The sequence below is a fragment of the Electrona antarctica genome, assembly GCF_951216825.1.
Source record: "Electrona antarctica genome assembly, contig: scaffold_1404, whole genome shotgun sequence".
Lineage (NCBI taxonomy): Eukaryota > Metazoa > Chordata > Actinopteri > Myctophiformes > Myctophidae > Electrona > Electrona antarctica.
This window is the reverse complement of record NW_027637156.1, coordinates 240-13,651: the sequence shown is the minus strand read 5'-3', so window position 1 is coordinate 13,651 and position 13,412 is coordinate 240. Positions and strand designations below refer to the sequence as shown.

At 49.0% G+C, this 13,412-nt stretch overlaps 1 protein-coding gene across 1 annotated transcript; it reads left to right on the top strand.

The window, feature by feature from the left end:
- Positions 1–347: 347 nt before the first annotated feature.
- Positions 348–13,005, top strand: LOC306919105 (rho GTPase-activating protein 7-like; the record flags this gene model as incomplete). The annotated part of the gene is made up of 5 exons (XM_079531939.1): positions 348–1,865; positions 2,939–3,258; positions 4,798–4,977; positions 9,743–9,902; positions 12,798–13,005. Coding segments are annotated over 5 exons (2,386 nt in total), but the record flags the coding sequence as incomplete, so codon positions are not given.
- Between the last annotated feature and the right edge of the window lie 407 nt (positions 13,006–13,412).

Sequence of the window (13,412 nt, the reverse complement as noted above, 5' to 3'; positions counted from 1 at the left end):
ACTCTGAGAGTGTACAAATGGGCACAACATTGGTTTTACAATATAAATTGGGGGTCCCAGAGATAGAAATGCCATTCAATGTGGGCCCGTAGACGCATACATGTCAAACTAGGGGGGGGGGGGTCCCTTGAAATTAAAATGGTTGAGAATCACTGCTAGAGTTGTAAAGTTATTCTCTTATATGGGGGTGCCACCCTGGCATATATTTTTCAAATGGGGGGTCCGCAGGGCTAATAAATGTCAATTTGGGGTGTCCTTGACATGACAACGTTGTGAGAACCACTGCTCTATACACTTCTCTTTTATTCATCATCCACCATCTTACCCACCTGTTCTCTCCTCCGCAGAGCGAGGACTCGGACGAGGACGAGCCGTGCGCCATCAGCGGCCGATGGACCTTCGAGAGGGACAGCAAGCGCTGGTCTCGCCTGGAGGAGCTGGAGGTGTTCTCCTCCTCGCTGCCGGGCGGCGGCGGAGGAGGGGCCTCGTTCCCCCAGGACCACCAGGCCTCTACCACGGGCGGGGCGCCTCTCACCCTCCGCGAGGGCCACAGCTCGGAGAGCGTGCTGAGTGATCTGAGCGAGCAGCCGGAGGTGGGCTCCATCCACAGCGGCGGGAGCGGAGCAGGGAGGGAGGAGGAGAAGAATCACAACCACCACCACGCGAGCGGTGGCGGCGGCGCCCTCACGCCTCACGCCACCCAGGCTCTCATGCCCGCCGGCGGCGCCACGCGCGCCAGCTCCGTGGCCAGCATGTGTTCGTCCTCGGGGTCCGGCGGGGGTGGCTGCGCCATCGAGGACTCCCTGTCCGACGGGCTGCCCCCCTCGCCCCTGGAGACGCACGCACTGGGACGGTTCACCTTCGACGTGAAGGCGGGGATGGTGGGGGGCGGAGCGTGCTTAATGGAGCGAGGGTTCGGCGACGGCGGCGGCGTTGTCGGCGGCAAGAGCACGCGGTCGCGGGCGAAGAGCTTCCTCAAGAGGATGGAGAGTCTGAACCTGTGGAGCGGCGGCGCCTCCACCAAGAGGAAGAAGAAGCCGAGCATCACCGGCGTCGGCGGCAAGCTGGAGATCAGCGGGCCGGTCATCAAGGAGGGCCTGGACGACAACAAGCTGCGGCGGCTCAACTGCGTGGACATCGCCAGCATCGCCGGCGCCGTCGACCACAACCTCAACCACCACCAGAACCGGAACCACCACCAACCCGGCCAGACCATGACGCTGAACCGCAACCGCTCGGTCTCCTACTCCACGCAGACCAGCAGCGGCAGCACGGGCAGCAGCCAGTCGGAGGCCAGCAGCGCCGGCAGCGCCGTGAGCACGCCGAGCCCCGTGACGCGCGCCCGCAGCCACAGCACGGCGGCCGGCTCCACCAAGAGAGGAGGCATGTACCTGGAGGGCTTCGACCCCTTCTCCTCCTCCGGCGCTCAGCAGCAGGCCTCGTCGAACCAGCCGCCACGCCCGGCCAACGCCGCGCCCGAACCCAAGTCCGCCCCGCCGCCGCCCGTAAGGACCACCACGGTGGACGAGCAGAACCGCAGGAACAACCATCACGGGAACAACGGCCGAAACGCCAACAGGCAGGTGGTGGAGGAGGAGGAGGACGAGGATGAGGAGGAGGAGGAAGACGGCGTGATCTTTTTCTACCTGCCGGAGGGCCACAAGCCCGGGACGTTCCCCAAGGCCCTGCAGGACGGGAGCAACGAGACCAACGGGAACTCGGTGGTCCTCAGGGGGGCGGGGCGACAGAGCAGGCGACAGCGGCGCTGCTCGGTGGGCTCCGCCGACAGCCGGCTCAGCTTCTACGACAACGTGCCGCACGCCGAGCGTGAGGAGGAGGAGGACGAGGAGCGCAAGCTGGACCAGGTACGGTGTTGATTTCGTAGACTAAAGGTCCCTGCACACTGAGCGCGTTTTTCGGATTTTTTGCGGCGTTTCTCCATCGGTTTTCCGAAAAACGCGTCCAGTGTGCAACCACCTTAATACTAGTATTTAGCCTAATACAAGTGTTTAGCCTTAAAGGACCACTTCACCACTTTTCAACCTATCTTCATATAATAGGTCCTCACTAATAATCATGATAAAATGGCACGATTTTGTTCTACTCAGTCTGTGTCTCACAGGAGGGCTGTGGGCAGTTCAGAAACCCGTCCACCAGTGACATCATCATTCGGCAGATTTTTTTTAAACACGATTTTGTTTACAAAAATGTTTAGATTTTCATTATCGTGAGAACGATGGCTTCCATTTTCGCATTGCAACTTTTCAGGACTAGAAAGCCTGCAGTTTCTATTAGCTTGTATTCCCCATCGATGATGTCACTGGTGGACGGGTTTCTGAACTGCCCACAGCCCTCCTATGAGACACGGACCGAGTAGAAAAACATTGCGCCATTTTTTCATGATTATTAGTGAGGACCTATTATATGAAGATAGGTTGAAAAGTGGTGAAGTGGTCCTTTAAAGCCTATTGAGCGTATTAGACTAAAATGTTAGGAAGGGACTAGTGGACAAGAGATCCAGTATAAGTCATGTTACACTTGGTTGCATGCTGAACATAGTAGATCGGCTATTTACAGGTGTAAAATCAGCCATTACGACGGCATCAAGGCCCGCCAAAAATACATTTTAGTCTAGAATTAGAAAATTAGACTAGACTAACAAATAAAAACTAGACTAAAATGTTACTAGTGGACAAGAGATCCAGTTTAAGCAGTGTAAAATCAGCCATTACGACGGCATCAAGGCCCGCCAAAATACATTTTAGTCGACTAAATCAACTGTAGATTTAGTCGACTAAAATCTTATGATATTTAGTCGACTAAAAGTAGACTAACACAAAAACATTCCAGGCGACAAAAATGTGACTTAAAAACGAAATAAACTTTTCAAGAGACTAATGACTAAAACTAAAACTGTCCAAATCAACACTATGACCAGGTGCTCCAGCACGTCAGCGGCATGCAGCGCTTCGTCAACGCCTGGTCGGCGGCCGTGGCCCGCCAGGACGAGGAGGAAGAGGAGGACGAGGAAGATGAGGAGGAGGAATGCGACTCGGACTCGGCGCTGGACTCGGCCTCGCCGTGTCCGTCCTCGCCGCTGCAGAACAGATTAGAGGAGGAGACGGAGGAGAACGGCTGCAGCGACGACCAGGACAGCACGGGGAACCCGCTGGGCGACGAGGAGGCCCACGACCACGACGGCGCCATGAGGGAGAGGAGAGACTCGGGCGTGGGCGCGTCTCTGACTCGCACCAACAGGTCAGTAGGAGGGAGGGAATCTAATAGACTAATCGAGGTATATGCCCATGCATACAATGAATGGCAAATTGAGTGGCAAATCAAGTGGCAAAGTTAGTTTAACGTCGTTTAATGCAATCATATAGGACTTTTCTGTTTGCATGGATGTATGTATGGGCTGACAAGGCCAGAAAGTAGTTTTTTGCCACTCCAGTCAGCAGGCGTTCCCGCATAACTTCCAGGTATAATGATGATGTCACGCGCATACCCTCTATAGTCTATACAGTACAACCCCCTTCTGTTTGGTTGATTTGATTGATTGTTAATAGCCACACACACAGAGAGAGAGAGAGAGAGAGAGAGAGAGAGAGAGAAAAGTGCCAAATGGTCCAGTGTTACCTAACAACTACCTGAAGCTTCTTATAGTCTCTCAGGCTTTGCCAGGCTGTACATCAGAGCTTGAATGGGCCGTGGGGGGGGGGGGGGGGGGGGGGACAAAGGCCCAGGCAAGGAAAAGGAAGACAAATCAGAGTGAAAGAAATCCCAGAGAGAGAATAAGTCTTCCGTTCAAAGTCCTAAAGACACCGAGCGATAAACAGGGGGGACCACGTTGAGACCACTATCCTTACATAATCTTCCTGTGCACTCTGGAATGCTCCCTGCCTGGGTCTCTAGGGAGACTGCTGCCATTCTCTCAGGAATCCCACAGACGGGATTCCCATCGGAGAGGGGAGGGAATTTTCGGGGAATTCAATTGCCCGTTGGCAAGCTGTTTGTTGAGTGATACATGCATACATAAATCCCTCTAATCCCCAGAAATATGATCACTGAGCACTCAGGAAGAGGGGGATGCCTCAGGTGTCCAAGCGAAGGAAATTAGTACAAAGTAATAAAGTGCTTTTGCTGCCTGACGAGCAGGGAGGGGCATGCCAACCAGGGGGCCTTTTGTCTGGGACCGTGTACACAGATATATGGCCGTGCGTAGAGTGGACCATGGCTGACGTAGGGAAGCGGAACAAGTGCATTTTTTGAAGGGGGCGCTCTCTAGCCCCTCCTATATTCAGCTATAGTGTTGATTTTTTTGTCCTAACACAAACATTACAATGCCATTGACAATGACTGGAGAATTTGCGTCATATGTGTCTGAGCAAATTGGCTATATAGGCTATATATATATATATAATTGTGGGGCTCCTCGACAGGAGATAGTTTGAGAACCACTGACATAGAAAGGATTTTCTTTTTAACCCATTTTGGGCGGGAACCCTTGTTGGTGTTTTAAGCATTATGTTATGCTTTAGCTATTTAAAAATAGCAGATCTATAAGCTCATAGCGCTGCACCGAGACGTGCCGCGCTACGAGCTTGTAGATCTGTAAATCTTTGCTTCTGAGGGGTCCCTGGAACAACATATTTTCAGATGGGGGTCGGCGGCCAATTACATATATTTGTGGGGGTCCTTGACATGAAAATTTTTGAGAACCACTGATATAGAAACATGGGTTTTTCAAGAACTTGAAAAGGTTAATGTTGTTCTCTTATGGTGCCTTGGCCCCTGCAGGCCTCAGAAGCTCCGCTGGCCCAGCTTCCAGAGCTCCCATCGGCCCAGCGTGGCCTCGGCCCAGCTCCAGATCGGCTGCCAGTCGGTGCTCCAGATGAACCTGCTCCAGAAGCTGTCCTTACTGCAGCTCACCGCCCTGCTGGAGAAGCACACTCCCACCAACAAACATGGCTTCAGCTGGTGAGTAGACTGGTTGAAGTACACTCTACCACTAACAAACATGGCTTCAGCTGGTGAGTAGACTGGTTGAAGCACACTCTATACCACTAACAAACATGGCTTCAGCTGGTGAGTAGACTGGTTGAAGCACACTCTATACCACTAACAAACATGGCTTCAGCTGGTGAGTAGACATGGTTGAAGCACACTCTATACCACTAACAAACATGGCTTCAGCTGGTGAGTAGACATGGTTGAAGCACACTCTATACCACTAACAAACATGGCTTCAGCTGGTGAGTAGACTGGTTGAAGTGCACTCTACCACTAACAAACATGGCTTCAGCTGGTGAGTAGACTGGTTGAAGTGCACTCTACCACTAACAAACATGGCTTCAGCTGGTGAGTAGACATGGTTGAAGCACACTCTACTGCACTAACAAACAGCTTCAGCTGGTGAGTAGACTGGTTGAAGCACACTCTATACCACCAACAAACATGGCTTCAGCTGGTGAGTAGACTGGTTGAAGCACACTCTATACCACCAACAAACATGGCTTCAGCTGGTGAGTAGACTGGTTGAAGTACACTCTACCACTAACAAACATGGCTTCAGCTGGTGAGTAGACTGGTTGAAGCACACTCTATACCACTAACAAACATGGCTTCAGCTGGTGAGTAGACTGGTTGAAGCACACTCTACCACTAACAAACATGGCTTCAGCTGGTGAGTAGACTGGTTGAAGCACACTCTACCACTAACAAACATGGCTTCAGCTGGTGAGTAGACTGGTTGAAGTACACTCTATACCACTAACAAACATGGCTTCAGCTGGTGAGTAGACTGGTTGAAGCACACTCTATACCACTAACAAACATGGCTTCAGCTGGTGAGTAGACTGGTTGAAGTACACTCTATACCACTAACAAACATGGCTTCAGCTGGTGAGTAGACCAGACGCAAACGCCAAACTGTGCACAGGGAGGGGGGCACAGTTTGGAAAAAAAGTATTCCAATGTTTGACTTATGTAAAAGTAGCAATATTGCAATGGCCAGTGATTCGGAACTTTTTGTGCGCTTTGCCCTCTTCTGATTGGACCAAGCCCCCAGTAAGGCTATCCAAAGTTGAAGCTGCCACTACTTACTGGCGAAAAATGGAACTGACTGCGTCAGCCCCGGACCTCAAATTTGAGGCTCCGGGGCTAGGCTAGGCTAAACTTCCGCTCGCTCGAGCCATTGAGTTATAATTGCGCTTCCGGCAGTCTTCCGGGTGCTTCAAAACGCCAACGCTCCTGTTCGGTCTCTAACCTTTTATTACTCTATAGATTGGACAGACTCCTTTCACCTTTCTCTTACTCTTTTTGCCTATAATAGTGTGGTTTCCTATAGAGATAGGGCAAACCACACTCGCAATGCTGCAGGATTGCATCTTTCTAGGTCATCTATTACACTGCTGAGCAGGCGTGTAGAATTTGTACTGTAAAAAAAAAAAAGAAACATTGTATAATGTAATTAGTGTTCCAGTTCGTTAATTATTGACACCTGCGTGGCAAGAGTATGTCATTGTAGCTATATGAGTGAATGAGAACAATGGAATCATTTTATCCTTGTATCATGTGGGATAATGCAGTGTTTTGCACGAGTCAGTCATGTGTATATATATAAATATACGCCAGTGGTTTTCAACCAGTGGTCCGGGGACCAGCAGTGGCCCCTTGAGGCGGACGGTTCCAGGTGGTCCCCATGCAGCTAAATGATGTGGAGAATAGGTAACCAAATAGACATTTTATAAATCTCTTGAGAGTGTATAAAATGAAACCAAATGCACCCGTACGGGTCCATTTGGTTTCATTTTTACGCTCTCAAGAGTTAAATTATTGTTAAACGTATATAGTCTACACAATTAGAGGATGTGAAGAAAGGTGAGATGAGGAAGTTTTGGGTTTGCGAGGCTAAAATGTCATCAAATGGGGGTTCCGTGGCTCAAATCCGTGGCTCAGATTTTAGTCGACTAAATCTACAATTGATTTAGTCGACTAAAATGTATTTTGGCGGTGCCTTGATGCCGTCGTAATGACTGTTTTTACACTTGCTGAAAATAGCCGATCTACAACCTCACAACTTGTGAGCTTGTAGATCGGCTATTTTCAGCATGCAACTAATTGTAAAATGACTTGGATCTCTTGTCCACTAGTCCCTTCCTAACATTTTGGTCTAGTTTTTTATCTGTTGACGAAATTGTCAGTATATTTAGTCTCAGTTTTTAGTCATCATAGCTTAGTTCTCATTTTAGTTTCCATTTAGTTTTCGTCAGTTAAAAAAAAAGCTAGTCGACGAACATTTTTTCGTCTCGGTTTCAGTCGACGGAATCAACCCACTCCCGTACGGCTCCCGTCTTCCCCGTCCATCTGCAGGTCATTGTGTTAGTGGTGTTTAGTCCACCTCACTGACGGCTGCCTGGAGGAGTTGGGTTTCAGACATTCTTTTCCCAGGCCAGTAATTTGCTTCATGGGAAAGAGGAGGACATTGTCTTTTCTCCCCCAACAGGGCAATCAGATGCCGACGACGTTTCACACACACTGTGTTAGAACAAGAGCTGGGGCGGTTGGAAAGATCTCCCCTCAACAATTATCCTTTTCCTCTCAAGCACCACTTTATCCCCCTCCATGTATTCCTCTTTGAATACAGTTCCCTCATGCTATTATTGCACCCGGCCGGCCGGCCTCGCGAGCAAGCGACTGCCCTGCAATGTCACTCCGACATGCCCCTAATTCCTCTCCGTGGTGTTAGGACCCGCGTGTTACAAACCGCATTCTCCGCAGTCTCCCCGTTCCGCATTCCTCGGTTTCTCTTCTCGTCTAGTCTCTTGTTCCCTTCCTGTTTTCTTTTTTTTCTTTTTTTTTTTTACGAACTGAAAATTGCCGAGTCAGGAAAGGAATTCAGCATTTCCCTTTTAAAGCCCCGACGACGTGTACTTAGTTCGAGCTCACGACGCGTCGCGATATAACTTGTGTAGTTTTGTACCGGATCGGCTATTTTCTTTCCGTTTATAAATGAAGCTTAACCCATTCTGGGCGGGAACCCCGTTTTGGTGTTTTAACTAAGCATTATGTTATACTTTAGCTATTGAAAAATAGCAGATCTACAAGCTCATAGCGCGCCACTCGGTGGCGCGCTATGAGCTTGTAGATCTGCTATTTTTGAAAACTCGTGAAAATGTGGCACAAATCTTTGAATATATATTCTTTCAGAAGACTTTTTATTTATTTCGACGTCAGGCCATACATTTTTTCCTTCTTTACCAGGCCTCGGGCTGGAAAAGGAGTTATGACTTTGTCTTATGATAGGTTAGGACAGCTCTCTGAAAGACAGAGGCCACTTGTTTACCAGCGCTGGAGGCCTGCACATGTTCAAAGATCCCAGTCTGAGATTTAGTAATGTTCCTGCTGGCCTTTTCATTCCATTTGTTCCATAGCGATGCATTGTTTCTCTCCTAAACACACCTAACGCCCACACGGAGAGACACACGCACGCACGCACACACACACACACACACGCACACGCACACGCACACTCTGTCTCTTTCTTTTTCTCTTTCTCTTTCTTTTTCTCTTTCTTTTTCTCTCTCTCTCTCTCTCTCTCTCTCTCTCTCTCTCTCTCTCTCTCTCTCTCTCTCTCTCTCTCTCTCTCTCTCTCTCACACACACACACACACACACACACACACACACACACACACACACACACACACACACAGTGCATCGGTCGACCCCTCCCCTTTGGTACCCCCACATATACACAGCAAAATCCAGGTGTGCTAATTTGACTCTTGAGTGTAAAGATGGAGTCGTAAGGGCCTATCCAACAGTTAAATTAACATTCCGGACTTTACTGTGCAACCCCCCCCTCCCCCCCTCCCTCCTTCCTATTGTCGTCTCCCCCTCTGTTCATCCACCCCTCTCGTAAACTTGGAGTCAAACTTCTGCTGCCCAGGAAGTGTCTTTATTCAGACGTCATTATGAATTGTACATGTTGCGGCCGTGAGACTCGACTCGATCCGTCCACTCAGTCCTCTGTCACATTTACTTAAGCCATTTACACATGAGGATCGATTCTACAAACGTCTTCTAAATCTTCTAAAGCCACCGAGTGGCGCGCTATGAGCTTGTAGGTCTGCTATTTTTGGAAAATCGTGAAAATGCGGCACAAATCTCTATATATATATTCTTTCAGAAGACTTTTTTTTATTTCGACATCAGGCCTAAATGGGTTAAGCATGTATAATTGTTTTCCTTTACCAGGCCTCGGGCTGGAAAAGGAGTTATCAGTGCATCGGTCGACCCCTCCCCTTTGGTACCCCACATATACACAGCAAAATCCAGGTGTGCTAATTTGACTCTTGAGTGTAAAAATGGAGTCGTAAGGGCCTATCCAGTTCCTTTTACTTTGGCATCTGACGGATCATTTTTCCAGCGAGCGCAGGCAGCCACAGTGAGTTGCATAAGCGTTCTCTCTCATGAACACGGTGAGGCAGGGTAGAGTCCTGTTGACTGACTGAGGCGTGTGTGTTCCTGTACAAGGCAGGAGGAGGAGGAGGAGGACGCACGCGTCGGCTTGGAAAATGTTTAATGATGTACCGAATGCTGTGTGTGTGAAAAACATGACTTAATGTTCAGTACAGCACTTAATAATCTGTGCCTGTGTGTGTGTTGTGCGTGTGTGTGTGTGTGCGTGTGTGTGTGTGTGTGTGTGTGTGTGTGTGTGTGTGTGTGTGTGTGTCTTGCAGGGCTGTGCCAAAGTTTATGAAGCGGATCAAGGTGCGAGACTACAAAGACAGGAATGTGTTCGGTGTGCCACTGCAAGTCAACGTCCAGCGCACGGGCCAGCCCCTCCCCCAGGGCATCCAGCAGGCCATGAGATACCTGCGCAACCAGTGTTTAGACCAGGTGAGAGCAACCAGTGTTTAGACCAGGTGAGAGCAACCAGTGTTTAGACCAGGTGAGAGCAACCAGTGTTTAGACCAGGTGGGAGCAACCGGTGTTTAGACCAGGTGAGGGCAATCAGTGTTTAGACCAGGTGAGAGCAACCAGTGTTTAGACCAGGTGAGAGCAACCAGTGTTTAGACCAGGTGAGAGCAATCAGTGTTTAGACCAGGTGAGAGCAATCAGTGTTTAGACCAGGTGAGAGCAACCAGTGTTTAGACCAGGTGAGAGCAATCAGTGTTTAGACCAGGTGAGAGCAATCAGTGTTTAGACCAGGTGATGTCAATCAGTGTTTAGACCAGGTGAGAGCAATCAGTGTTTAGACCAGGTGATATCAACCAGTGTTTAGACCAGGTGATATCAATCAGTGATTAGACCAGGTGATATCAACCAGTGTTTAGACCAGGTGATATCAACCAGTGTTTAGACCAGGTGATATCAACCAGTGTTTAGACCAGGTGATATAAATCAGTGATTAGACCAGGTGATATCAACCAGTGTTTAGACCAGGTGATATCAACCAGTGATTAGACCAGGTGATATCCATTAGTCCTGTCACAATTATGACATAATCGTCGTTTTTTTTTGCATAATCGTTTCCATGTTGAAAAATGTCAAATCATTTTCAAACTTTTTTCAGAAATGGCAGGACATGCTGTAAGCTGGCGCAGACTATTTCCGCTATCTTGTATATTTAAAAACACAGAAATACAAATTGTAACGTTTCAACATTCAACGCAAAATTATTCGCAATCATTCGGCGACGATTAACGGCCAACTTCTATACGTGTAATGGTGACAGACCTATAGCCTCCGTGCTACACGTGCTGGGAAATGTTCTTTGCTTATGTAAGATCTGTATTTTAAGACATTCACATTCCGTTTTTTATCGCGCTCTGTTGCATAACAGAGTGGGGCCGTGAGACAGAGAAAGGCGCCATCGTCACCCGTAACACTGTGTGTGTGTGTGTGTGTGTGTGTGTGTGTGTGTGTGTGTGTGTGTGTGTGTGTGTGTGTGTGTGTGTGTGTGTGTGTGTGTGTGTGTGTGTGTGTGTGTGTGTGTGTGTGTGTGTGCATGTACACACGATCATGTCCCTCTCTCTCTATCTCTTCCATTCTCTTGCCCTCTGGCACACATAATGTGTGCTCGGCCATGGACACTCAATTTAGTGTGTTGACTGAGGGGCACACATGCTGTGTAAGTCAGAGGTCTCTCTCTCTTTCTCTCTCTCTCTGTCTCTCTCTCACTCACTCACTCACACAAGCACGCACACATGCGCGCCGCGCCAACACACACACACACACACACACACACACACACACACACACAGTCACACACATACAGACACACACGCAAGAGCAGGCCTGTGGAGTCAGAATTTCCAGCTGTTTAGTCACCTGTGTCAGTCTGTTTAATACAAAGAGACAGTTCCAAGGGTGTGTGTGTGTGTGTGTGTGTGCTTGCGCGTGCTTGTGCACTTGCCTGCCTGTGTGCATGCGTAATGTGTGTGCATATACGTAGAAATTACGACGGAACTAATTGAATAGAATGAACCTACCGAACCGAGAGAGAGAGAGAGAGAGAGGGAGAGGGGGAGAGGGGGGGAGAGGGGGAGAGAGAGATGAGAGAGAGAGAGAGAGAGAGAGAGAGAGAGAGAGAGAGAGAGAGAGAGAGAGAGAGAGAGAGAAATGGGCATAAATAGCTATTAACGTACGTCAGAATATTTGAGAGAAAGAGAGGGAAGGCTCTCTCTCTCTCTCTCTCTCTCTCTCTCTCTCTCTCTCTCTCTCTCTCTCTCTCTCCACAGCTGGACAAGGAGCCTCTGTTAAGAAGTGGTGAAAGCTCATGGAAACTATTCTGTCTGGTCAAGCCAAAGGCCCTTTCTCTCTCTCTCTCTCTCTCTCTCTCTCTCTCTCTCTCTCTCTCTCTATCTCTCTCTCTCTCTCTCTCTCTCTCTCTCTCTCTCTCTCTCTCTCTCTCTCTCTCTCTCTCTCTCTCTCTCTCCTTGACGCCTAGTGTGAACACTGTCCATTTTGTAACGGGCCATAAAAGGCTCCACTGACGACGTCGTCCACACCACGCAGCAGCAGAGAGAGAGAGACAGACGTTCTGCTGGGGTGTCGTGGGATCGCGCCGTACTAAATACCGTCTGTGTTGTTGTGATGTAACTCTATTGACTTAAAAGCTCTGGGATTTATAAGGGGGGGGGGGTGGATAAGTCCAGAACAACATTCCTCTACAACCAAGTGAAAGCCCCCACAGCTTTATATAAAAAAGATGAGCTTCCGCTTGTGTTGCGCGTGCACACACGTGTGTGCGTGCATGTGTGCGTCTGTGCGTGTGTGTGCTTTGAGTACATATAGAATCCAATCGAATTATTTGAAACTTTAGCTATTGAAAAATAGCAGATCTACAAGCTCATAGCGCAGCACCAAGTGCCGCGCTACGAGCTTGAAGTTCTGCTATTTCTTTTAAAATCGTGAATCACAGCAAATGTTTTTAACCCACATCTATGCTTCTGGGATCCCTGGAACAACATATTTTGAGATTGGTGTCCGAGGTCAATTACATATAATTCCTGGGGGTCCTTGACATGAAATTAGTTTGAGAACCACTGACATGGAAACATAGGGTTTTTTTCCAGAAAACCCTCATGATTTTGAAGACATTTTGTAGAATCGGTTTCTCAGGTCTAAATGGTTTTAAGATATTCCCGGGAAGACGAAACCGATGATGGTGGTTCTTCATGGTAATGAGGGTTGAGGGAGTTTTAGCCTCGAGGCTGAGTCCAAGTTTCCGTGCCTATGTGTGTGCATGATGTAACGGTCTCCCTCCCTCCCCTCCCCCCCTCCGTCCAGGTGGGTCTCTTCAGGAAGTCGGGGGTGAAGTCTCGCATTCAGGCCCTCCGCCAGATGAACGAGGCGTGCGGCGCCGACGGAGGCGGAGTCAACTACGAGGGCCAATCGGCTTACGACGTGGCGGACATGCTGAAGCAGTACTTCAGGGACCTGCCGGAGCCCCTGCTCACGAGCAAACTGTCTGAGACTTTCCTTCAGATCTACCAATGTAAGGAGACGGACACACACACACACACAGTCACACACAGTCACACACACACACACACACACACACACACACACACACACACACACACACACACACACACACACACACACACACACACACACAGTCACACACAGTCTCACACCACACACACACACACACACCTTTAAGTACTTGTCTATGTATAAACACAAAATGTTGTATATACAGTCTCTCATTCAGTCGTGAATCCATTGCTTTACCTCACACACACACACACACACATACACACACACACACACACACACACACACACACTCGACGACGCACCAAAGATGTTTGGATCAGATACGGTTTAAGGAAGAGTGGAGGAACACACACATTGGGCATTGTCTTGGAAGCGTAGATGCGAGCCTGCGGGCGTAATGAGT